At 28.4% G+C, this 25,302-nt stretch overlaps 1 protein-coding gene across 1 annotated transcript; it reads right to left on the bottom strand.

Moving 5' to 3' along the window:
• Window positions 1-14,271: 14,271 nt before the first annotated feature.
• Window positions 14,272-16,141, bottom strand: LOC136085745 (ATP-dependent DNA helicase pif1-like). Its single transcript, XM_065807119.1, has 4 exons — window positions 15,124-16,141; window positions 14,935-15,021; window positions 14,696-14,886; window positions 14,272-14,349 (listed from the first exon to the last, which is right to left on the bottom strand). The coding sequence occupies exons 1-4, from the start codon at window positions 16,139-16,141 to the stop codon at window positions 14,272-14,274; spliced, it is 1,374 nt and encodes a 457-aa protein (XP_065663191.1).
• Window positions 16,142-25,302: the final 9,161 nt, after the last annotated feature.

Below are 25,302 nucleotides of genomic sequence, written 5' to 3' on the forward strand. Positions count from 1 at the left end.
GATTGTGTTTTGAAACGGGATTGTACGAGTACGGTATCTAAAACATACTCGTGCATTGCTTCCCATCTTAGAATGGCTCCCTTCCGTATTGGCGGAACTGCGAAAGGTTATGACCATTTTACAAATTCTCAAGACGGAGAGACTGGATTAATCAGTTCAAACAAAATGACGCTGATTGTCATGGAGACGATCGTGATGATGATAATGCATGTTATAATAATTAAAATGAGTGTATATGTATTTTAGACTAACTTATATACATAAATATCTGCTTAACGTTTGATTCGTTTATGAGTATTTAAATAACGCGTTGCAACGTTTAACTTTTATTTACGCCGCTTGTCATAAATTAAAGAAACGTAAATTTTTAAAAGTTCAATCCATTTAAACTCACCTGATCGCATATCCTAATAGTATTTTTTCTATTGTGTACATTGTACCGTCGCCTCCAATTTGTTCCCTCAATTTCATAAGAAAGTGCTTCATTTCTAGTGTTTCAAATTTTTCTAAGTTTTCTACTAAACAATCTTTTATTTTCTGTTTTAATTTGTTAATATAAATGTTTTTGTAAATAATGTTACTTTTTGGAATTCATTATCATAAAATTTTAAGTTTCTTTTTTTCTAATTTAACTAAGAAAGGGTCAGGTGGTCTTTCTGGTTTTTTGGTATGTTTTGTTAGATGAATTATTCTTTTATTTTTTTTTTTTTTTTTATTAAAAAGCCAGGCTTAATTACTTTTAATATAGCTTGAATGGTTTGTTTATTGCTTTTTTCATTTATTTATTTGTCCATACTGGTTTGATTGGCAACTTTTCTTATAATAATGTTGTTTTTAATTCTTTTTTTGCTATTAAATTCATAAGTTATTTTAGTCATCATAACCAATTCAATTTCTTTTGGTTTTGTTTTATTTTTCTGAGTTGATGCTGCTTGTGCATATGAGAATATTGCTGTGGGTTTGTTTGTTGTTGTTGTTGAGGCGTTTATTTTTTTTAACTTCGAGAGTTTTGATCCGCTTTAAAAGATCGGAAACAATTAATGATATACTGCCACACCATTTGTACATGTTTATGGTAACCTCAGCAAATGCACTTGGAATTGTGCATAATTAGGGATTGTCCATAAATTACGCAACGATAAATGTCATCAATAAACAAAAAAAAAAAAGATTATAAGTTTTCCCTCGCAGAGCCTCAAGTCATATAAAAAATCAGAACAGCCGATCAAGTTTATATAAAATCGCTGCTTAAAAGAGCTTAAGAACTCCTACTCCTTTTTTTAAAAATAAGCTTTGCGTTGCGTAATTTATAGACAATCCCATATATGTTATATATTAATACAAAATTTTTTTAAAACTTTCAATGTTTCTTGCATTGTTTCTTTTTAGGTAAAACAGTTATTATTAGTTAGTGGTAAAATTCCAGCTGATATAATTAAAAAGATTTTGCTAGTTTTAATAAATATAGAAAGTTTTTGTAATTCAAAAAAAAGTTTAAATTCTTACATTTATGTTTAACAGTGTGACATTTATCATCTTTTTTTATTTATATAAACTGAGAGCAGACACTATTTTTTCAGAATCCAGCATGAATTGTCTAAAGAAGATAAAAAAGTGTAAAGAGATATTAGGGTGTCCCAAAAACACACTTTTTTTAAAATTTTAATGTGCTCTCAAATGATCCCCATTCTATAGGTCCTAAATAGCTACCAAAACCTTTTTTTTAATTTTTTAATGACTAGTAGTGATAGATGTAAATTCTGAGTTTTACGGTTTTGTACACTTATGTGTGTTTACTAAAAAACAGCGCTATCTAGTATTTCAATATGTTTTAATATGATGTAATAATTAGTACACAAATAATTCCCATAGGATAATATTAAAGAATAGGATCATTCCCTATGAACATTGTTAGAGATTGATATTTTTCCCTCTGAACAATATTATTAGTTCGTATAATTCCTTATGGATTGGTTCACAAATAGCTCCATTTAGAAATTTTTTTTGAAGGAAAAAATTTCTAAATGGAATTATTTGTGCACGAAGGAATTCTAATTTGTGCACGAAGAAATTCTCGTGTAAACGGTTATAAAAGCCGTAACGGTAAACTTAGATAAAATATTATACGAGAGGGAATAACGACTTCATAGATTTTTGATGCAAGTGTAACATTTAGTATAAATTTAGTTAAAAAACTGATTATTTCGAAATTCATATAAAAATGGGTAGAACGGCTAAAAAAAAGAAGATGATAGGACAGAATAAGATAAAACGGAAAAATACAGAAAGGTTGAGGTATATTTACCTATTGAAGTACCCACTGAGGGAGTTACCTCAGAGACAGCTTCCATCTAATGGTGATATTCTTAGATACTATCAATTTATCCTTTGCGAGTTACAAGTTAAGTACAAACCCACTTCTACTAATGTTGGTTGCAAATTGAAATCGAAATCCAAGGATCTTGTCTGTGAAAATGGTGTTTGTACAGATCCTGATAGTTCTTGCTTGGTATCTAGGATAAAAAAATTTTTGGATAATGCTGGGTTTGGCAAGAAATTTGTGATTTGTGGGTACAATATAAAGACTAAAATCATTAAACTTAATTTAAAATACAAGAAATTGATTAAATTGTCTTCTCTAAACTGGAAGAGCATTCTTGATAAGCAATCAAAGTTAGAAAAAGATTTTCTCACAGAATCCTATCAGCTTTTTGACATCTCGACTAAGAATTTTAAAAAAGATATTCTTGCTAATAGATTGAGAACAGATGATGCCAAGCTGGAACATATAAAGTAAGTTCATTAAATAACACTTTTTTTAGTAGTGAGATTTTTTTTCCAATTAAAAGTAACTTAAGTAATAGCATAATATTTCCTTTAAAATATTTACGTTTAACTCTTTACGTGGTTTGGTCATCTTCCAAGAAAAACTAGAACAATTATTAATTTATTTATAAATGGCTTAATAGATTTAAATATTTCTTAGTTTTTATGAAGACCAGAAGTTACATAGGAAAGGATATATGGAAACAAAAGTCGATGAGGACTACAGTAGAAGAGTACTGGATGCAAACAGGTGAAACAACAAGCTAGATAAGTTGAGAGAGAAAGAATTAGAGAGACAGAAAAACTTAAAAGATATTAATGATGTTTTGTTGTCACATGACTCCATGACAGAAGAGATTCAATTCAGCAGTGAGGAAGAAAAGTCAAACGAGGACTGTGAAATCAGCGAGGAAGATGATTTCCTGGGTAACGGTCGGAAACGCAGGTGTAGTATTATTTTAATAACATAGTTGTAATTTTCACAAGCTAAAGCTGTTTTTTGAAAAGTATATAAAAATAAATAGGTAGAAAAATATTATAAAATGATACCTAGCTACAATTCTGGAGATACGATAAATCTAGCAGTGAATGTTGAAAGGCTCATTGAATGTACTGCTGTTCCAGCAACAAGGTTCAATGTTGGTGTACGACCTCATCTGGCAATTTTAAGTGAAGTATTTAAAGCTGGAGGTATAGAAATTAATGATATACCACTTTCAAGAAGCACACTTCATAGAAAAAAGTTCAAATATGTAGAACTTGAAGGAGACTCGGAGTGGATTTCAATATCTAATCATCTTAAAGGCCGACGGCTTATTCTTCATTTTGATACCAAACTGTTGGAACAAATTACCACGTGGCTTAACATTATCCAAAAAATTGAGCGACTTGCAGTCTCAGTGAGTTCCCCGGATGGCGATACCATGGAAGACCATCTTTTAGGTGTTGTTCAATGTCCCTCTTCAAAGGGAGTTGACCAAGCAGAACAAGTGCACAATCTTTTAGAATATTACGGATGTACAGAGCAGATCATTGGTATATGCTGTGATACAACTGCAAGCAATACAGGCGGAGTAAATGGAGCAGTCCAAATTCTTACAGATATTTTGAAATTACCAATTTTGTGGATAATGTGTAGGAGACACATATATGAAGTACATGTATCTCACTATATGGCTGCCCTTACTGGTGAGAAAACTAAAGGTCCAAGAAGAGCTCTTTATGTCAAGCTAAAGAACAAGTGGCCTGAAATCTGTGAGAAAGTGAATGAAGTGAAAAATTTATGTAAATTAGACTGGCAAAGAGATGATCTGAAGATTAGCTCTGTTCTTCGCACTGTTGCAGAGGAAGCTAAGACATTTTTGACTAATGCAACTACTGATATAGTGTTTTCAAGGAATGATTATGGTATAGTTTGTAAGCTTGCCTCCTTCTTCCTTGGAGTGGAAGTACAAGATTTTAAGTTCCATCAACCTGGCGCCTGCCATGAGGCAAGGTTTTTAGCAGATGCGATCTACATCCTGACTCTTTATATGACTAAAGATATCAGTAATATCTTGACAGAAAAAGAAGTGCTGCAGTTGAAGGATACAAGTTTGTTCATTGCAATTTGCTATGTTCCATGGTTTTTAAAAAGTTTTTTAGGATTTCTGGCTCCCTACAATGATTTGAACGCTATCCAGACAGCCTATGCATTGAGAAAAGTTAGTAAGAATATTGGAAATGCTTTGCTTCTTAGCATGGGACGCCATACGTGGTACTTAACTCCGCAACTCTGTGTTTTGTCCTTTGGGGATAAAGAAGTTCCTTCTGAAACAAAGCTAAGAATGCTGTTAGCTCTGATTGAGTTTGAAGAGCCAAATGAATTTCAGCGTTGTAAACCATCAAATGTACAAGTTGGAGAGACCACAGAGCTACCTGAGTTGATTTCCGATCAAAGCTACCTTCTCTTCAAACATTTTAAAATATCAAGAGCAAGTATAAAAGAATGGCTTAATAATAGTCTTAATACTATAGATGTTTTTAACCATCCTCAGTTGCTAGATTTTATTGCATGGATCAAAAACATATCTGTTGTAAATGATGGTGCAGAAAGAAACATTAAGCTCTTTAAAGATTTTCCTTCAGCTACTAGAGATGAAGATCACCTTCAAAATGTACTTTTTGTAGTTAAAAAGTCTAGAAAAAACTTGACTAAGACTATGACTAAAAAGGAGCTCGGGAACTGTTCAAAAAGTTGTATTTTTTGAGAAATGTTTCACCGCAATAAAATCTAAAATTTGCTAATAAATATTAGTTTTCATGTTGTTTTTTTTTGTATTTTCATATTTATAAATATAATCTATCAAGTTAAATAGTAGAAAACAATTGGAAATGATTTATATGCATCTAATTGTTTTGTTTTAATTTTCTAAAATGTGTTTTCTATTAATGTTAAGCTAGCTTAACATTAAAACAGTAAAACTCAGATTTTACATCTAGCACTTCCTGTCAAAATAAAACCGTCAAATTTTTTTCAGTACTTATTTAGGTCACATAGAATGGGAATCAGTAGAGAGCTTTTTTTTTTTTTTTTTGGGACACCCTAGTGCTTATACCAGTTAGTTAATTTAGTTTAGTAATAGTATGCAACTTGTAATTTACCTTTTATAAATTGATTTGCTAAGATTATAAAAGGTTTTTAATTTAGTTTATAAATAAAAGTATTTTGTTTTTAAATTTATATATCTATTACACCACTTTATATAGTACAAAACCTCTCGCACACATCATAAAATAATATCTATGTGTAGCATAGTTAAAATCAAATTTAATTTCTCTTCGTTATATTAAAAATTCTCCAAAATTGAACTACTCCACTCTTTGATTACTTAAAGTTCTCATATGTATTTAACTTTATTTATTTATGAGACTGCTAAGAAAATAATAAAAACTTGGTGGTGTTGATATTTATATTATTTATTATTAAAACTTATTGTTATTGAAGTTTATGGTTATTATAATATTGTTAATAATAATATTGTTAATGATAATATTGTTAATAATAATATTGTTAATATTATTGCTAATTGTAATACTGTTACAAATTAAAGAAACTTCGCTGTTGATATTATAATATTTAAAATATGGGGGTAAACAGTATAATAAGTAATGACACGAATCATTGTATTTTTTTTCTTATACAATAATAGAATATTTTTACATTGTTTTGTTGGACTTTTCTTTTAGAGTACATTTTTAATTGGTATCGAAAACTTTGTTACTGATCAATCATTCACCTGTTATAGAAGATATGAGGTAGTTCTTAAACTAACCCACCGCATTTTCTTATTATAGTCACATTATTCAAATGTTAAGTGTTTTTTCACATAATAACCTTTTAAGGTTATTGGGCCCCAACAAAAATGGTGCTTGTACTTCATAAAGCATTTAAAAAACATTTACTTGATAGCTTCACACTGTCTTCTGATTCAAACATTGAGTGTAGGAACCGCTATATACTTTTTATATTTGTTAAAAATGAAGAGTCATTAACTAAAAGTGTTAAATTAGTCAATGAGTATTTTGGCTTTAACTTAACACTAAATAGTATTTATAATCTTGTGAATATAGCAAAACAATGGACTCACAATTATAAAAGTCCAAAATTTTTTTTGCCTTTTTTAGTGATCTTATTGTTTCTTATAGACCAGTGGATACAATGGCATAGTCATTAGAGTCTACCTCTAGTAGTACCAATTACCTTAGGAAGAAAGTTTCAGCATGGATAGAATATGTAAAATTATTATCTCCAATAATTTTACTTCCACAAGTGCAAAGTAGATACAGTAAATGATTTGACTTGCTAAATAGGTACTGCAAAAGGCGCAACTTGCAAATTTGGAACCGCAAGTGGTGTGACTTGCAAAATGATACCTAAAAGTGCTGTAAATAAGAAAACTAGTGCCACAGGTGGTTTGATTTGCAAAAGGATATAAGTCATTCTAGGATAGCCTGCATATATCAAAATTTTCATGCCTTTGCCAGTTTTCACATGTATTACATTGGTTAATAAGTTGTATGAGTAAATAAAATTTAGTGTATTGTCTTTTGTATAACAAAATATTGTAATTTTCTAAAGTATTTATACTAAATATTGGATACATAATTAATTATTTTACTAGAATGGTTAAATAGACCACCTTTTTTTTTACCTTTATTTTTAATGACTTGGGGTTTAATTGACAAAAAAAAAAAAAAAATGTAAAAGTTTATCGAACCCAAAATAAAAACTGATATGTCATGCTAACTTAGGATAGACTGACCAAACTGCAAGTGGTATGCTTGCAATTATATGATAGATGGCTCTTACTTACGTTCTTTTCGTGTCTATCTTTAACAATCATTAATAAGTTTCATTATTGAAATTTAAACTTTATATTGTTTACTAAAAGCCAAGACAAACTAATTACAATTTTTAATTCAAAGTAAGATGTAGATTTTCTCAAGCAAGGCCGTCACAAGGCTCCATTTACTAAAAATATAGGTACTTTGATGCATCATTTTTATTATTTATATTTGTATTAATTCAAATTTATTAAAATTGTTTTTAATTTTTTTTTTAATTTTTTTAGTTTAAAGAGGCGGAGAGGGGGCATACGCCCTTACCCTGAGTCAATGTATATAGTATTAGTTGTAAAGAGGCCTACCCTAATTCAATGTATACGCAATTGTTATAAAGAATGGAATTATAATTTTTGTCTTTATTATTAGATTTTGTCACTTTAATAAAAAAAAAATATTTATACTAATTTATCATTTTTGATAAAAGGTTGTGCTAAACATCACACCAGCATCTACCCTTCACTCGAAAATTCACCTCTCATATGTGGTAGAGGTCTGTATTTAAGTTATAACAGTTTCTTGTACATAAAAATTACAAATTTTGTTAAATTAAGCTCCTTTTATTAAAAAAAAAATTAATTTTTCGACAGTATAAATGGTGTTTTGGTGGCACATTTAGCCCTCTAAATATGCCCTGTTGCTCTAAACTATTTAAAATTTGTAGTCCACCCTTACACCTTTCTTTTGATACCAAGGTGTAGGGGTTTTGATTTGAATTGACAAAGTTATAACAATTTACGTTTCGAAAAACTCAATTTTAGCTACAGTTTCTTCAAGATATCTAATGGATATCTAAAAGAACTTAGTTTTGCCTTAACAAAAAAATTTATTTTTGCCTCAACAAACTTTCAAATTCTTACCCTAGTAAAGAAAAAAATTTTCTTTTAAAAAAATAACTTTAAAACTCCCAAAACTAAAATTAGGTTATACTAAACTAAAAAGGCTGCTTTTTCCAAATTTTATAACAATCAAGGTTCTCTTTAAAAAATTGAATTTGCTTGTTCCGGAAAAAAAAAAAAAAGAGAAAGAAACCAATATAAATCTTTGTCGGGGGAAGGGTAAACATGCTATTTGCTCACACTTAAGCATTAAGATGAGCGCGGCTAAACTAATAAATATTTACCAGCAGAAAGAAACTCGTAATACGGGTTATGGTCGGTCTGTTACCTAATATATAGCCGCTGTTTTCCACAATTTAAAGTTGCGAAACCTTAACTAATACCCTGTAAGAAAAACACCTGCAAATTAAAAAATTAAACCATCTGTAAAATTATAATAAATTAAGTTACCAATTATTTAATGTTATTTGAGTAATTTACAACTGACATAGATCGTATCATTGTATGGCAGAACCATTTTCCTAGACATTACTAAGTTCAACACAATACGTTTTTAGTTACTGACACAAAATAATAACACTTCATCATGCTTTAAGTTGACGAAAAAATAAAGCTAAATTCTTGTTATATTTTTTATAACATGAACTTTAATTAATAAGATTAATATGAAGTGAACGCAAGTTATTCATGAGTTACTAATTATTTGATATTACCTTTTAACATGTTTATTTAAAAAAGGAAATTGTCTTTAAAACGTTAAATGCACACAACTAAATAAACTTATTATAATTAACTAAGCAATTGAGTACAAATACATTTCAAACAAAAAAAAAATAATTTGCAATCAAACATGTGTGTAACAAATTGTAAAAAATATGTAAACTTTGATCTTTTATATTGCATTAATGCGTCTATGACAAACCTAAAATAAAAATTGTAACAGATAAGTAGACATAAAAGAAAAACAAAACAAAAAAAAAAATAACTGGAAAATAATTTACCTGCTTTTTGGTAGCCTGTTGTCATACTTAAACTGCTGTCATGATGCAGCTTGTCGGTGTTGTTTTATGATGTTATTTCACGTTGGCATTTAGTAAACTTTAGTTAAATTTAAAAGACATTACAACAGATTTAAAATACTTTAATTAAAAAGCAATAAAACAAATGCTTCAAGGAGCCAAACTAAAAACATTAAAGATAAAAAATCAAGTAGAGATATAAATAAATTGCATTTATATAGCTAAATAGTCTTGGCTTATAGTAAATATTAAAAGCAGTGTTTTCAATAAACTAAACTACCTATTGATTATATTTAAGTTTAATTGGTGAAAAACAAATTTTAATTAAAAAAGACAAAAACAAACCAAATATACAACAATGTATTATAAAAAAAAGTTACAAATTAAAAAAAAAAATTACAAAATTAAAAAGTTAAAAAAAAAAAAAATCACTGAAGAAAAAGCGGCAACAAAAAAGTTATAAATATCTTCACTGATAGAAGACATTTTCAACCTTTTGGTTGCTGTTATTTCTTCTGTGTCTCGCAACACCCCGGTAGGGATTAGCCCTCCATTTAAAGGATGGCTCATCCATACCGCCATTACTTCGCCAATTATTGAAGGACCTCTCCGAGAGAGGCCCTGGGTGTTGGGAACGATATCTTTGGTATTGCTCAAATGTTAACAAGTCTAAAATTACAAATAGAAGGATATAATAAAATTTAAAAATATTTACAATTTTTTTTAATCAAAATATAAAGCATAACCTCACCATTTTCACAAGATGAAGAGGATGCTAAAAATAAAAATAATAAAAAGTAAATTAAAAAGGGTTAAACTTGTGAAAAACTTAATTTTAATAAAAATATGAGTAAAATGCAAACAGTTTAAAAATGTCATATTTTTATTAAATAATTATTTTACCTATTGCACATAATTGTCCATAAAAATTATATAAAATTTAAAACACAGCCCTACCAGTTATGCTTCTACCAGACACTACAGACAAAAGATATACCTCAGAATAATCGATGCAATAATATTTACATATAAATAAATATATAGTTATAATTTTTTTTACCTATCCCCCTCAATTCTTCTATAAAGTGGTCTAAAGTAAGAAAAAAGATAACTGAAGCTAAAACTAAAAAGAACTTAACTAAAATTAACTATAAACTAAACCAAAACTATAAACTAAAATAAACTTTAAATTTTAATATCTGTACCTCAGAAGACAAAGATCGGTTATCCAGTTTTTTGTGAAAATGAGTTATGTATGAGACCTTTTTAGTTTTTTCAGTATCTACATAGGTATAAAGAATGGTTTCCTAAAGTAACGTGAAACAATGTTTGGTCAATATAAAGGGTCTGGTGTCCCCACAATGTTCAAAGGAAAAACGTCTGTAGTCCAGAAATGACTTTTCACTTTTTTTATTTAACTTTTTATTTTTGTCAAAATTATATTTCATGTGTTTTAAGACAAATTAAATAAAACACGAAAAAAATAATATAAATTTAACCATGAAGAATAAGCCAATGAAGACTAATTATTTTACTATTTACTCTCTCCTGGACAATTTCTAATGATTTCTATGTGACAACTGACTTAAAGAAAAAATAAAGCTTAAGTACTTGAAGTTTTAAAATTCCAGTTACAGTACAAATAAACAAATTCCTATTAACAAATATTTAGTTGCAAAAACACTGACTTATTTCAGTCTTCAATTCTGAATCTAAATAATAAAAGCACTTAAATGTATAGAAGTTAAAATATCTACTTAACTTTTGAAAAATAAAATTCACTTAACTAATGTAACTAATACATTTATTAGCTCTCTCTTGATCAACTAAAGAAAATAAATCCTCATTAAACTAACTTGATGTAAAATAATAAAAAGCTGTCTTACTGAGAATTTTAAATTTCTTCTCTTTATTATTGACAATATAATTTTAAGTTGTACCTAAGTTCTTGGGCTTATTGTATAAAATTATAAAAACCTACTGCTTTACTTTAAAGTCAACAACAATATTTTAAAAAACATTTTAGTTACTTTATAAAAAAATTTTAATCGTTTTAAACTTACTACCTCTCTCTTCATTGTTATCAACTAAACAGAAAAACAAACAAAAAACTGATAGTAAATTTTCACTTTGGTAGTAGGTTATTAAATAGATTAAATAGATCTTTGATCTATTTAATCTGCTCTAACAGTCTATAACCTTATCATTAAACTATAACTATTTTCTACAATCTGGTGTAATTTAACATAGATATATTTTTTAAGTAATTAAAAATATTTAAGATTATAATATATAAGATTTTAAAAGCCTGAAATTTTAAACCTACTTCAAAAAAAACAGAAATATTAAAAAGTAATTCTTTTCCTATTTAAAAAGTAAAAATGCTTTTTAACTTACTTTCTCCAATTATACTGTTGTCATCTAAACAGAAAAGCAAACAAATATTAAAGCCGATTCTTTCTTAAACCTCTTTAATTACTTAAATATTAAAATAAATATTTAATCTTTCTGGATTGAATTAATTTACAAAAATTATCGTCTAAACCATTTTATTATTGTAAAATTAATTTAAATCAACAAACCTATACGAACTGCAATTTATAACATTTAATTATAACAAAATGGAACAAAACTTACTTCTTAGTAATTCAGCGACTAAAAATTAACATATATTTACGAACTAACTACGTAACATTATACAAATCAGTAGCATAATATACATCTAAATAAATACAAACCTTCATCTTCAACAATTTGGGACATTCTATTTATTCGATATAAAAAAGAAAAAGAAATATGTTTAAAAACAAATTTAATAAAGGTAATAGACATGTTAAGATATAAAAAAATGTAAACGATTAAAATGATTAAACAGAATATAACTTACTTGAAAGATATGATAAGATGTATTAAAACAGATATAATAGAAACGTGCTTTTTTAAATGTCTGGAAAATTTTAATCTCAAAATTCCAGAACAGAAGAAAAACTAACAGCGCACAAACGAAACTGTCCAACACTAAGTGTAACAAAACAAACAAAAGTAACAAAAAAGTAAAACCGCATTTAACTTATTACATTACATTATTACAAATTAAATTACGATAAGCATATTCAATTAATTACATTAAGATTATGATTAGCAATTTTAATCAATGCCTAAAATAACTCATCTATTTATAAATAAATCATCAATTTTAATCAATGCGTCTAACTCATTATGCAACTAATTAGTTTATTTACTAATATGTGCAGTAAACATATCTGGACAAAAGAGCCAACTTGTCTTATCTCCATTTTTTGTAAATGAGTAAAATACAAATTTGATATTTAAGTTTTTAGGCGACATTTCTTGAAGTACGTAAATATATAATAAGTTACGAAACATCAAAACAGCATGGTACTAATTTTTCTTTTCTGTTATATTTCGACCTGTTTTAGCACATATTGTCATCAGACGTAAAATACAATACATTATAAAATAAAAATTTGATATTTATGTCGCATATACCGTCTAGGCCATATAGCCTTCTAATCGTTATTTATTGCGGTTTAAGCGCAATCAATTAAGTCTTAAATCCACTTTATGAGCCAAAATAATCTTAAAATAGTTTTTTTTACTATACTATCACATTTATACTTACAATGTATTATCACATTTAGCTACCAAAAATGTTTTAAATTGGCTTTTAAAGGTTACGTTACGTTCATAGTTTTTAACATGACATAATTTCATGTTTGTAAACCAAGCTGACCGCACCCGGGTCTTGTTAAGTCTGTTAAACACAAACCATTTTTATATTATTTGTATGGCCTCTTTGTTTCAATAGTTGTTAGTAAACGGTAATTTGCTACCTTTTACTAAAAATTCTTTTTGTTACTCGGAATTTAATTCTCGTAAATATTTTGACACTAATAAAGGACCTCCCTTCCTCATTTTTGCCTTAATGGTGGCCAGGAGAATTAAGTTATTTTTATTAAGAGTAATCAAGTTTTTGATGAAGACCTTTTACCAAAATAATAAAATGTAAAGCAATGATTTACACTTTTAAGAATTTTTTCTTTTTAATATATATATACAAATTTAACATATATAAGAATTTTTTTCTTTCCTCAAAAGTGTTGCAAATGCAAACTAAGCTAATTAATTACTTAATCCTGTTATAAAAAATAACTTGGTATTTGACAAATGCGCAAAGCTACAATATTCTCCATGTATTTAAAGGTTTTTAGTTTGTTTTTAGTTGCGACCTCTCTTTAAAAACATCCCTTATGTTACGTACAACAAATTTTTAGGCATATAATAAAAAAATTTAAAAAAAAATTAAACTAATTGCATATATTTATATCATTTTAACCGACAAAAATTTACAATAATAGAAAATCAGGTTTTTTTTATAAATTGTATAAATGGGTCAATCAAAAATCTTAAAGAAAAAAAAAATGGAATTATGATAATTATTATTTTTTTGTAAATGTGATACTATAATTACAAAAACATAAATAAAAGTAAAAAAAAAATACCACATATGAACTTAAAATCGATTTACCTATTTATAGTAACCTATGTTGACATTTATCAAAAATTTAACTATAAAATCTCTTTGCAAGTACTAAAGGATTAATACTACTTAAAAAAATAAAAATCAAATTAAGATATAAATTGCATTTTTAGCAAAATATTGTCTTGGTTTTAAGTAAATGAATAAAAAGCAGTAAGTTCCAATTATAAAACTACCATTTGTTCATTTTTAACAATAGACACCAACGTGAAGGTAAGCCAAGCAGTCTATCAACACAAAACATTACAATAATAACACATAAAAATAGAATATTTACACCCTTGATCCTAAAATCTAGCAAAAATAACAAACCAAATTAAAATATGAAAGGCATAAGTAGAAAATCAATTTAAAGTTAACTATATTTATTTTTTTACTAAACATAAATACATAAAAGTATATTTGTTTTTATATTAAATATTAGCTATTCAATTACTTCAAATTTAGGACATTAAACGCCCTAGATTTAAAGATTAAGGTTGCATACTCTCTCATATACATTACACTAAACATTAACAGACATTATGTGTTTCCAGGATAATTCAAAAAAGGCTAGACAACACAACCTAGCCCTAAAGCAGTAATACTAAATGCTGCCCAGTCACACCTCTGCTATAAGTACACCGCTTTGTTAGCAAGGTTATCAATCTTTCTCAACATAATGCCAAGTCACACCACTTTGAAAACATGGAAACAACATAATTTTAACATATAATTTTAACTATAAACAAATATGGTTTTATATAACACAAATAAACACATTTTATAACAATATTAAATGACAGATATATTTATCAAAAACCATGAAAAAAAAAATTAAAATAATAAATAAATTTATACATACAAAATGTGCTCACAACCTACAAACAGTAAATTTTCGAAATGAAATTCTAAAGGCTATAAATTAAGAACATTAGAAAATATAACATTATTTGTGTAACACTTCCACCTACCATACCTTGAATGAGATGTTTATCAATTTTAAAAAACAAACTATTAAATGCTCTTGTTCTTGAACATGCAACATATAATTAACCATGAGAGAAACACGATTTTTTGAGACATACCCTAACTCTATCAAATGTTTGACCTTGACTTTTATTAATTGTTATTGAATAAGCCAATCTGACAGGAAACTGACGACATTGCAAAGCAAAATGTAAATTAGAATCTAATGGAGCTAAAACGGGATTTTTTTCCTCGAACTGAATTCGAGGAACAAAAACCCGTTTACCATCGGAAACACCTGTCAAAAGCACTGCATCAGTATAATTATTTTAAAGAGCACAAACTTTCATTCGAGTACCATTGCATAGCTCAGCTTTGAGATCTAAATTTCTAAGTAGCATAATTACACAACCAATTTTCAATTTTAAACAATGAGGTGGAATACCTGAAGGAGATAAGCTGTTCAAAAACTCAACAGAATAGTTAATTCTTTCATTAAGGTTATCAGCATCAATTTGATCAGCACTTAAATAAATTTTGACCTAACCCGGCAGACGTTCAAGCACTTCTTCATTGATTGATAATAAATCAACATTAGTTGGTGTTAAAATCACACGTTTAGAATAATCAATTTGATCTGCATCTCCAAAAATCTTTTCAACAATCGATTCATTTTCTCTAGTAATGCACTGATTTGGTATTTCAATGCATCCTGTAAAAAGATTCTCCTCTTTGACAGGTATAGTTCCATTCCCAAGTTTTAGTAGCCATTGGGAAAATTCACATTCCCCATTTTGCACTCTCATAATTTCAGTTAGTGCAAACCTCTGCACCCATTGCCAATGTAAAGAACATTCTATACACGATTCTACTATTTCAGCTGGTTGTTCTCTTTTCACAACAGGCAGAATTTGCCTGAAGTCACCACCAAAAAGAATAATTTTTCCTCCAAACGGAATGCTGTTGTTGCAAATATCTTTTAACAACCTATTAATTGCATTCAAGGCATGTTTAGGTATTATGGATGTTCCATCAAGCAAAAACAAACTAACTTGTCTTAAAAAATACCCGTGTATAGAGTTAGGAGTTACATTACATGTGCTATTATCCAATATTGGAATACGAAGTTGGAATAAGCCATGCAATGTACATCCATTTGTAAAAAGAGTTGCTGCTATGCCAGTCCATGCAGCTATCGCAGATTTAAAGCCCCTACTTGTGGTTTCAGCAATCAAATAATTGTAAGTAAAGGTTTTTTCACTACCAGCTGATCCATCCATGAAAAACAATCTAGAATGTTGATTTTCTATATATGTGTGTATATATTTGTACAAATATCTAACAGCCTTAATAGACATGCAAGCTTCAACATTAATGTGAGCTTGATATTTCTTTGATAACCATGGATTGTAAGATACCACCCAGCGGTTGTCTACAATGTTACCTTTAATATTGATAACCAAACCATTATCACGACGTCTATAGCGTGGATAACCATTATGAACTGCTACTGTATTAGCATTAAATTCTTTAGGATCGTTTTTGCTGCACACCCCATCTTTCATGCAGGGAAAATTTGGATTCAGTATGCCACATGGACGTCATAAAGGTCTCAATTAAAAATCGGGTCTGGAATTTCTGCAAATATTAAATTATTGATATCATGAGCTGTTTCAAGCTTATCATCATTTGCAAAGTGAAGTAAAATATGAACATGTGGCAAATCACGCTTTTGAAACTCAACAACCTGAACATGTGTTACAATTTTTCCTAATAAACCGTGCTTAAAAATGACATTGAGAAGATTATTTAATTTGTTTTTAAACACTTGAATAACCAAGTCAGGTCTATCATTTGCTGCCTGAGCTGGATATAAATTTTCAGTTATCTTGCGCCATTTTAGGTTGCAAGTGAAAGTAATAAAAAGATCTGGTTTACCATACTTTTTAATTATAGCCATAGCATCTTCAAAGTTTTCTTTTAAAGCTCTAGGAATTCCTACATAAATTGATGGCAAAACTGCAACACGCCCTGACCTAACATTATGATTATTTCCAAGTTTGTTTACATGTTCGTGTAAGACATCATACTGCTCGCTTCTCAGTTTGTTTTGGTTATTTCTGATGAAACCAAGGCGCTGGCCTTCAATTTTAAAATACGCATTAACAGTATATTGCTAAAACAGTTTTTTGCCATAAAAGAGTGAAGAAAAAAATTGTCTAACTGAAAGTTTATAATTTTAATACTGAGAAAATGTAACATGATTTTTAACCAATGTAGCACGTTTGGGGTTGTAAACCAATTGATTATGCCAACCAGCATCACCCCGCGGAAAAAATAGAGGATATACCATTGGATCTAAGTTGGCAGACATACTTGATATAGTTTAAAGAGGATGACCTCTTGGGTAAATAACAACTTTTCTATAAGCAGGTGGTGCATCATCGTCACCAACAAATACAACTGCAACTTCATTGTGTGAAGGGAGATAATAGCAACGTCTATCATGCCCTTCAAGTAAAGACATTTTTACAACTGACACTGAGCGACCTTCTAGAGCTGCTCAACGAATTTCTACATCTTCCACTTCAGCCATGTTTTTAAATGCAAGAGCAAATAGGTTTTTTTTAACTAATGATTGTTTGCAATTGAAACATTAAGGATCATTACCACGTTGTTGCATTCTAAAATTTACTGCTGCAAGTGGATCATAGATGTATGGTTGACAATATATTGGCGTAACATTTTGATTTGGTCTTAAATTACCAATACGATGAAAAACTTGACCACATATTCTAAAACATGGCGGCTTATGTTTTTCGGGTTGTACTACATTAGCTTCAAATGAAGCAAAAGAAAGACAGGCATTATAATTTAAAAACATTTAAAAAAAATCAGATTGGTATTTCTATCTGCATAGTTTCCTTTAAATAAATCTTCTAAATCTTGTGAAAATGATGAAGGTTGCAACGAAACTACCTTTCCATTATGGCAACATAAAAAATGTGTTTCATCAGGAAATTTCTTAGCACCACAATTTTGACAAATATAATTTATTTCTCCTAAATAATTACAATCTGGAATCGTATTACTTTTTGCTATATAATGCATTCTTTCGTATCTAGCAGTAATTCTCGCATTTTGTTGATTAATAATTTCATCTCGCCTAAGCCTACCTCATTCATTTCTGCAACGATTATTTTCAACTCGCCTAACCAGGCTCTCCTCATAGGGTTTGAGTTATTTGCTGCTTGCCGAGCAGCATTTCCAGCATTTTGTTGATTTTTAATTTCATCTAGCCTAAGCCTATTTCTTTTTTTTCTGTGACGATTATTTTCAACTCGCCTAACCAAGCTCTGCTCATTTGGGTTCGAACTATTTGCTGCTTGCCGAGCAGCATTTCATCCATTATTAATTTCATCTCGCCTAAGTCTATCTCTTTGATTTGTGTCACAAACAACTTGTCTATTAATATTTCCATTTTCTAAACTATTATCTGCTTCTAGCCTAATATCATCCATTTAAACTTCACTTTTAATTGAAAGTAGTAACAAAAGATCTTAAACGAATCCTAAAGATTGCGATCTTTCCTATATAATTTTTTTTCTACTCTAAATAGCACACACAAATAACTTTTATATATAACAGACTGTCATTTAAAATAAATTATACAATAATCTTATGACTTTAAATATATATATATATATATATATATATATCAGCTAGGAGATGTTTGAAAAAAGTGAGCTTAACAAATAATAATAAAAAAATTATTAAAAACATGGAATTATAATAATAAACATACTGCTAACTAAGAAAAATTAAAAAAAAAACGTTGTAAACCCTTTGTTGCAAACTTAAAAATTATATCTTCAAAAAAAAATTATAGAAAACAAACTGTATATATGGCAAAATAATTTGTATTGGCTTTTAGTGAATGATTAAAGCAGCAGTTTTTATTATTTTATAAAGTTACCTATTTACCATTTTTACCAATAGACACCAACATGAAAATAAGCCAAATGTCTATCAACTCAAAAGATAACAATAAAACATCACAGCAACAACACACAACAATAGCACACACCGTAAGTTAATATAATATGTATATAACATAACTTAGTAAGATAACATTCATATATAACAGAACACAAGTAAGAACATTAAGCAAAATGTTATCAAAATATATTATTATGTATTTTTTGACACTAATCACTATCGTGTAACCCTCTGTTATAAATACATCAATGGGCTGGCAAAGTTGACAAATCTTACTCTACACGTTTACCAAGTCACATCACTTTGAAACAACATAATATAAACATTTGTAACAACTTTAAACACAAAAAATATGTTTAAATTTGTATATAAGGTTAAATATATACCTTATACACATATTTAAACACATTTTTAAAAACATATATAGAACACATATTAACACATACACAAACAATAAAAAAACACATTACATTATTATAAAAAAAGAATACAATAACATGTGACTTGCCATTTCAGTTTTGGAACAAAATTTTAATTTAATTTTTCTAAATTTTCTAAAAAAGGACAAAAATAGTTAATAGCATAACAGAATTTTCAAAGTAGTAATAACCATTTTATGGAAATAGCATTAGTATAACTTTAAATAACATCCATACCCCTATTTTATTTCTAAAAAATAAAATAACAAAACTGCTAAAAGAAAAGCTAAAATAAGCAAAATATAAACGATTTAAAAAATTAAAACCCTTTCTACTTAAAATCCTTGCTACTTCATCTAATAAAAATTTCAATCCTTTTTACTTTATCTAATAAAAATGTATATACAACTATTTTATATACTTGCTTCAATTATAATATGATCTTAACGATGATTATTTATCTTAGTATGATTCTTTATGTAACATATCTATACTAATAATTAAATTTCATAAGGAAAAAAGTTTCAACTCGCTTAAGCGATCTTTCTTAAATGACCGCGTGCATTCTGAGAACGCGTTCTTTCAAAGCATAACTAATTAAACGACATTAAACATTAAACGTTAAACGTTTCTATAGTATTAATATAAAGATTAATTATTTAAAACTTAAATAAATATGGAGTCATAAATTATGCTTTAAAGTAGAAGGCACTATTTTGTCTCTAAGAGCTTCCTCTTTTACCGTAGACAACAACAAGTTATTTCAATATACTTCAAAGACAATTCCTTGAAGCAATTATCAACAATAACATTTCGTGCAATTTGTAAAATTTTGACGAAATTGGATTTTCAGGTAAAAAGCAGGTGACTTGCACGGTAAAAAGCATGTGACTTGCACGCTCGATGCTAAACGCCTTTTAAAATTGGTTAGTAACAACGAAAAAATAAATTACACAGTCGGTAATTGTGTCAACGCTACCTGTACTATTCTAACACCATTTGAAATTTATAAATCAATATCACGTCTGTATAAAAACTGCTGTATAGGGGGACCACCAAACACCGTATTTAGAACAAGTTGGGTTAGATAGAAAAGAAACAATTTGTTCAATGGCTCACTAAGGTCTTTATACCGGCGAATAAATTAATAACAGGTTACTAGTTAGGTCTATATAAATTGAGTAGTTTAATCAATTAATCAATTAATTAATACTCTTTTTAATACAGGTATTCATCTTTTAGTCGTGGACGGACTCGTCGCATATTTTACTTACAATGTTGCACGCATTTGCATTGACAATAAAATTAGGCTGATATGTTTACCGGCTCATTCGTCCCACACACTTCTAATGATAACCGTAGGTGTGTATTGTCACGTTAAACAAGTTTGGCGCAAATTACTTAGATAATTTTATGCAGCTAAAAATTTCAACAACTTGACATAAGAAAATTTAATTCAACTACAAGCAAAACTTTTCAACTCCGATGACACATTGACTCGAACACAAATAATCGCTGATTTTAAAAACACTGGTTTGCTCCCAATTGATAAAAGCAAAATGAATCAATCAAAATGACAAAATGCTCAAACATTTCAAGTACCATCTCAGCCTATTGACACACAAAAAAAGCCCAAAGTCAACATTCCTAGAGTTTAAGGAAAGGGTCTAGGTACATCTGAGGTGCTCGAGAAACTAAAGCAAGACGATGAGGTCAAAAGTCAAAGCAAATAAAAAAACGCAAGATTCATTTCAGTGAAGCTTCAGATGAAACTTAGCAAGCGCAACATTCAAAAAAACCGAAACAAGACAAGTACATCAGGAGGTGCAAAAATTGTTGCAGAGTTTGGAAAGAAGCATTACCTATTCAAAAGAAAAGGTTGTACCAATGTCAAGCTTTTAGTTGCAAATCTTAGGTTTGCGATCATGTTTACCTAATAAATACCAAGCAGGTGAAAAGTTATTTTGTATATACATACTATTGCGGCAGAAAGTAAGTATAGACCCTACCCAAATCGTAAAAATAATAGTTTAATGTGGTATTTCTTATTTTTAGAAACATAATAGAAGCAATTATTGCATTCTGTGAATTTACTTAATCAATATTCTTTGCACTTCCTGTTTACAATAGCAAGTGTGACTCATGTTGTGTACTAAAAACTAAACTTTAAAGAGTTAACTTTGCATTGTTTAATTGTGCAAATTTTGAAGACAAGGTTAGTAATTGTTTTACAATGTTATAGTATTGTTATTATAATTAAGTTTTTAATAACAATTAACAAATAACTTTTTTTTATTGTCCAAAAAACTTTCAAAATGGTTCTGACCAGTTTTGACTTTAGGCCAAGTCATTAATAAATTATTATTATTATCCATTGTTGAGATGCATGTTGGGTTTTAGAGAATTTTTAGTTACAATTTGTTAGTTTAAGCGAATACTGATTAATTAATGTCTTTGGTTTTTCATTATTCATATTTGGCCATTTGTCTGAAATATTTTGTGTAATTTTTCATTTTTATATTTGAAGGTATGCCCAAATATCGTCGACTGACAACAGAAGAAAGACTTCACGCAGTGTTCCTGGCAGAAACAGGTGCAAGCTTAAGAAAAATAGCCAGAGAAATTAAAGCAACACCGATGGGTATTAAGAAAATAATAGATAAACATATCGAAACTGGTTCAACAGCTGATAAGAGGCGATCTGGAAGACCAAAGAAAACAACTCCACACACTGACAGAGTATTAGTTCGAATGTCCTTGCAGGATCGTAGACTCACTGCCCCTCAACTCGGTCGAAAACTTTCTGAAGAACATGGGGTTACTCTGGCAACTCGAACTGTACGTCAGCGCCTTCTGAAAGCAGGTCTTCGTAGATGTGTGGCTGCAAAGAAGCCACTGCTTTCAGCTACAAACGTTCGTCGACGATTGGCATTTGCCAAAGCACACAAAGACTTGACAATATATGATTGGAAACATGTCCTGTTCAGTGATGAAAGTTCTTTCGAATTGTTCCTTAGTTCCAAACGAGTAATTGTGCGAAGAAGAGTTGATGAAAAATTCAGTAAAAACTGTATTGCGCCAACTGTCAAGCATGGAGGAAAGAGTTTAATGATTTGGGGGTGTATGTCTGGCTATTTGCTTGGGTACCTTTATCGATGTACTGGAAATATGAACCAATACCAGTACATTGATGTACTACAAAACACAATGTTTCCTTCTGCTATTGCACTGTTTGGGCAACTTAACTCGTTTTTCTTTCAGCATGACAATGCACGATGCCACAAGGCCAAGACTGTCACAGATTTTCTTCGGCGTAATTATGTGGCAGTACTTGATTGGCCTGCTCAGAGCCAGGATATGAATCCAATTGAAAATTTGTGGAGCGTTATGGCAAAGAACATTGAAAGAAAGAGGCGATCTAACTTGGATAGTCTTTGGTTAATTTTGCAAGATGCATGGAACAATATTGAGATGTTACAATTACTCGCCTGTTTGAGTCAATGCCAAACCGTATGAAACATGTTATTAAAGCGCGAGGTTACCATACTAAATATTGATCAAACTGCATGTTCTTGATACAGAGTGTTGTTTTTGATGATTCTGATAAATAAAAATTGTGTTTGCAACAATTTGCAGTGTTTTTAATTGCTTAAAATAATAAATGTATGCGAAACTCAATGGTGTATACTATATGCCGCTATAGTATACATATATATATATATATATATATATATTATATATATATATATATATATATATATATATATATATATATACATATGTATATATTTATATATATATATATATATATATATATATATATATATATATATATATATATATATATATATATATATATACATACATATATATATATATATATATATATATATATATATATATATATATATATATATATATATATATATATATATATATATATATAAGTTTAAATTTGCTGTGAGAATATATTCAGCAAGAGTGCTCGATGAATGATATCAGAGCCATATAACTGATTTTTGTATGAGATTAAATAAAAATAACTACGTAACTTTTACTACTAAAAGTTTCATGCGTTTGGCAATCGTAAGGTAAAATAAAACCTGATGATTGCGAAACGCATGAAACTTTTAGTAGAAAAATTTTGTTGTTATTTTTATTTAACCTCATCAAAAAATCATATATATATACATATTTATATAAATATATATTAATACCAATATAACAAAATTTTAGAATTATAAGCTTATTAATAATAATGATAAAACAAAAAATATGCATGTATATGTATAGCAGATATGAGAGGTAAATTTTACTTTTTGAATATTTTACGTTTTTTGTTATAAAATAATATCTTATAACAAAATACATAAATTGAAATTTGAAATTATATAAAATATAATACAAAATTATATTATAATATTATATATATATATATACAATACTATATATATGATTTTAAAAATATATATATAATATTAAGTATAATATTATAAATATGTATATTATATTATATATATATAATATTGTAAATATTTATATGATATTATATATATAATATTAAATCACAGCAGTCAGGTTTTCTAATCACAAACCATGGTTCATCAATATGGAAACATTTCCAAAATTAAAATATGAAAGTCCTATAAAACATTTCATCATTTTAACGGAAAACTAAAATGCATCTTCGTAATTCCTAAGATATACGCCTTCTTTCTGTTGTTTTCACACATTTTGTCAACGAGTTTAAAAACAAATGCGATAATTTTTGTTGCTCTATTCGAAAAAGGTCTACTATTGCAGGGCATCGTTAGATGTCCAGTTCATAGAAGGTAACTACTTCTATAGTAGATTATTTATAATAATACTAATAATATATTATAGTTTAGAGTATTTGTTTTCAAATTTTTGAATTTTTTTCTTCTTCTTTTTTTCTTATTTGTTTTAACATTTTTTGTTTTCCATTTTTTACACTGAAAAAAATGTTGTTTCTGACTGACTTTTTATTTTATTGTAAAAAATAAAATAAAATGAAAAAAAATGTAATTTTTTAATTTAATTAAATTTTTTTAATGAGTGACTGAAGGGGTCCACAAAAAGGTTGTTAAAACAAACGCATGATCCCTACCTTCTTTGAGTCCCTGACTGATTATAACAGTATATAAATATATATATATATATATATATATATATATATATATATATATATATATATATATATATATATATATATATATATATATATATATATATATATATATATATATATATATATATATATATTTATAGTACTGGATATCGAATTAGGAATTTAATGGATTTAATAGTATTTTATAACAATTTTATTGCAATTTAACAATGAAAACAAAAATTGAAAATAAAAATGCAAAAAGTTACTTAAATAAGTGAAAACCATGAACGAATTTTCAGAAATCCATAAATAAAATCGACTGATATAAGCACTTAATACTTGGTATGTCAGCCTTTATGCTTTATGACAGCTGAAATACGACGCAAAAGCGACTGATTCGTTCACTGTGGTCTCATGTTTGAATCAATTTTTCTTTTAAGACTTTCGTATTAGTTGAAGCTGTTTGCATGACCTCGCTTTTGAGTTTATTCCATAGTCCGTCAATAGGGTTTAGGTCGGGACTGTTACCAGGCCATTGCAATATGGAAATTTTATTTTCTTTTAAAAATTTCATTTCTGATTTGGCAGTATGACATGGAACCCCATCTTGCATAAATATTGCATTTCCATTAGGAAACCATGCATTCATTAGGGTTATTAAACAGGTATTTAGAACGGTCTTGCATTGCTCTTGTCTCATCATTCCTTTCACAAAGTATAATCGTCCAGGTCCTTTTACCGATATCACGCTCCAAAACATTATATTTTGAGGATGTTTGACTGTTTCTTGAAGACATTCTGGAAGATTTGTCTCCTCCCTCTTCCTTTGAACAAATGGTCTTCGTTCAACCACAACTTTCAGCATTGACTCATCAGAAAAACAAACCTACACAAATAAAAGGCTACTGTAGCGCACAGATAACTTATAGTGACAGTATACTTTATTGATAAGTAAAAATCTATTGCAGCATAGTAAACGTAATAAATTATTGCAAAGTTATTGCAAACAAACGAATAAAATGCACTTAATTTAAATAACTTAAAAAACTTATTTAGGTTGTTATTTTAGTTATTCACAGTTGTATATGTGTGTAAATTTGTAACTTTGTAATGCAAACCTTAGACCATTCCTTTAGATTCCAATGCGCGTAACAGAGAGCCCAACCATATCTCTTGT

The sequence above is a fragment of the Hydra vulgaris genome, chromosome 10 (assembly GCF_038396675.1).
Source record: "Hydra vulgaris chromosome 10, alternate assembly HydraT2T_AEP".
Taxonomy (NCBI): Eukaryota; Metazoa; Cnidaria; class Hydrozoa; order Anthoathecata; family Hydridae; genus Hydra; species Hydra vulgaris.

Excerpts from the sequence above, each read along its gene's own strand:
- LOC136085745 (XM_065807119.1), bottom strand. The coding sequence starts at position 16,141 with ATGAAAGATGGGGTGTGCAGCAAAAACGATCCTAAAGAATTTAATGCT. Across the intron at positions 15,022-15,123 it reads AGTGCTTGAACGTCTGCCGG|GTATTCCACCTCATTGTTTA; the intron begins GTTAGGTCAAAA and ends TATCTCCTTCAG. Across the intron at positions 14,887-14,934 it reads CAAAGCTGAGCTATGCAATG|TGCTTTTGACAGGTGTTTCC; the intron begins GTACTCGAATGA and ends ATACTGATGCAG.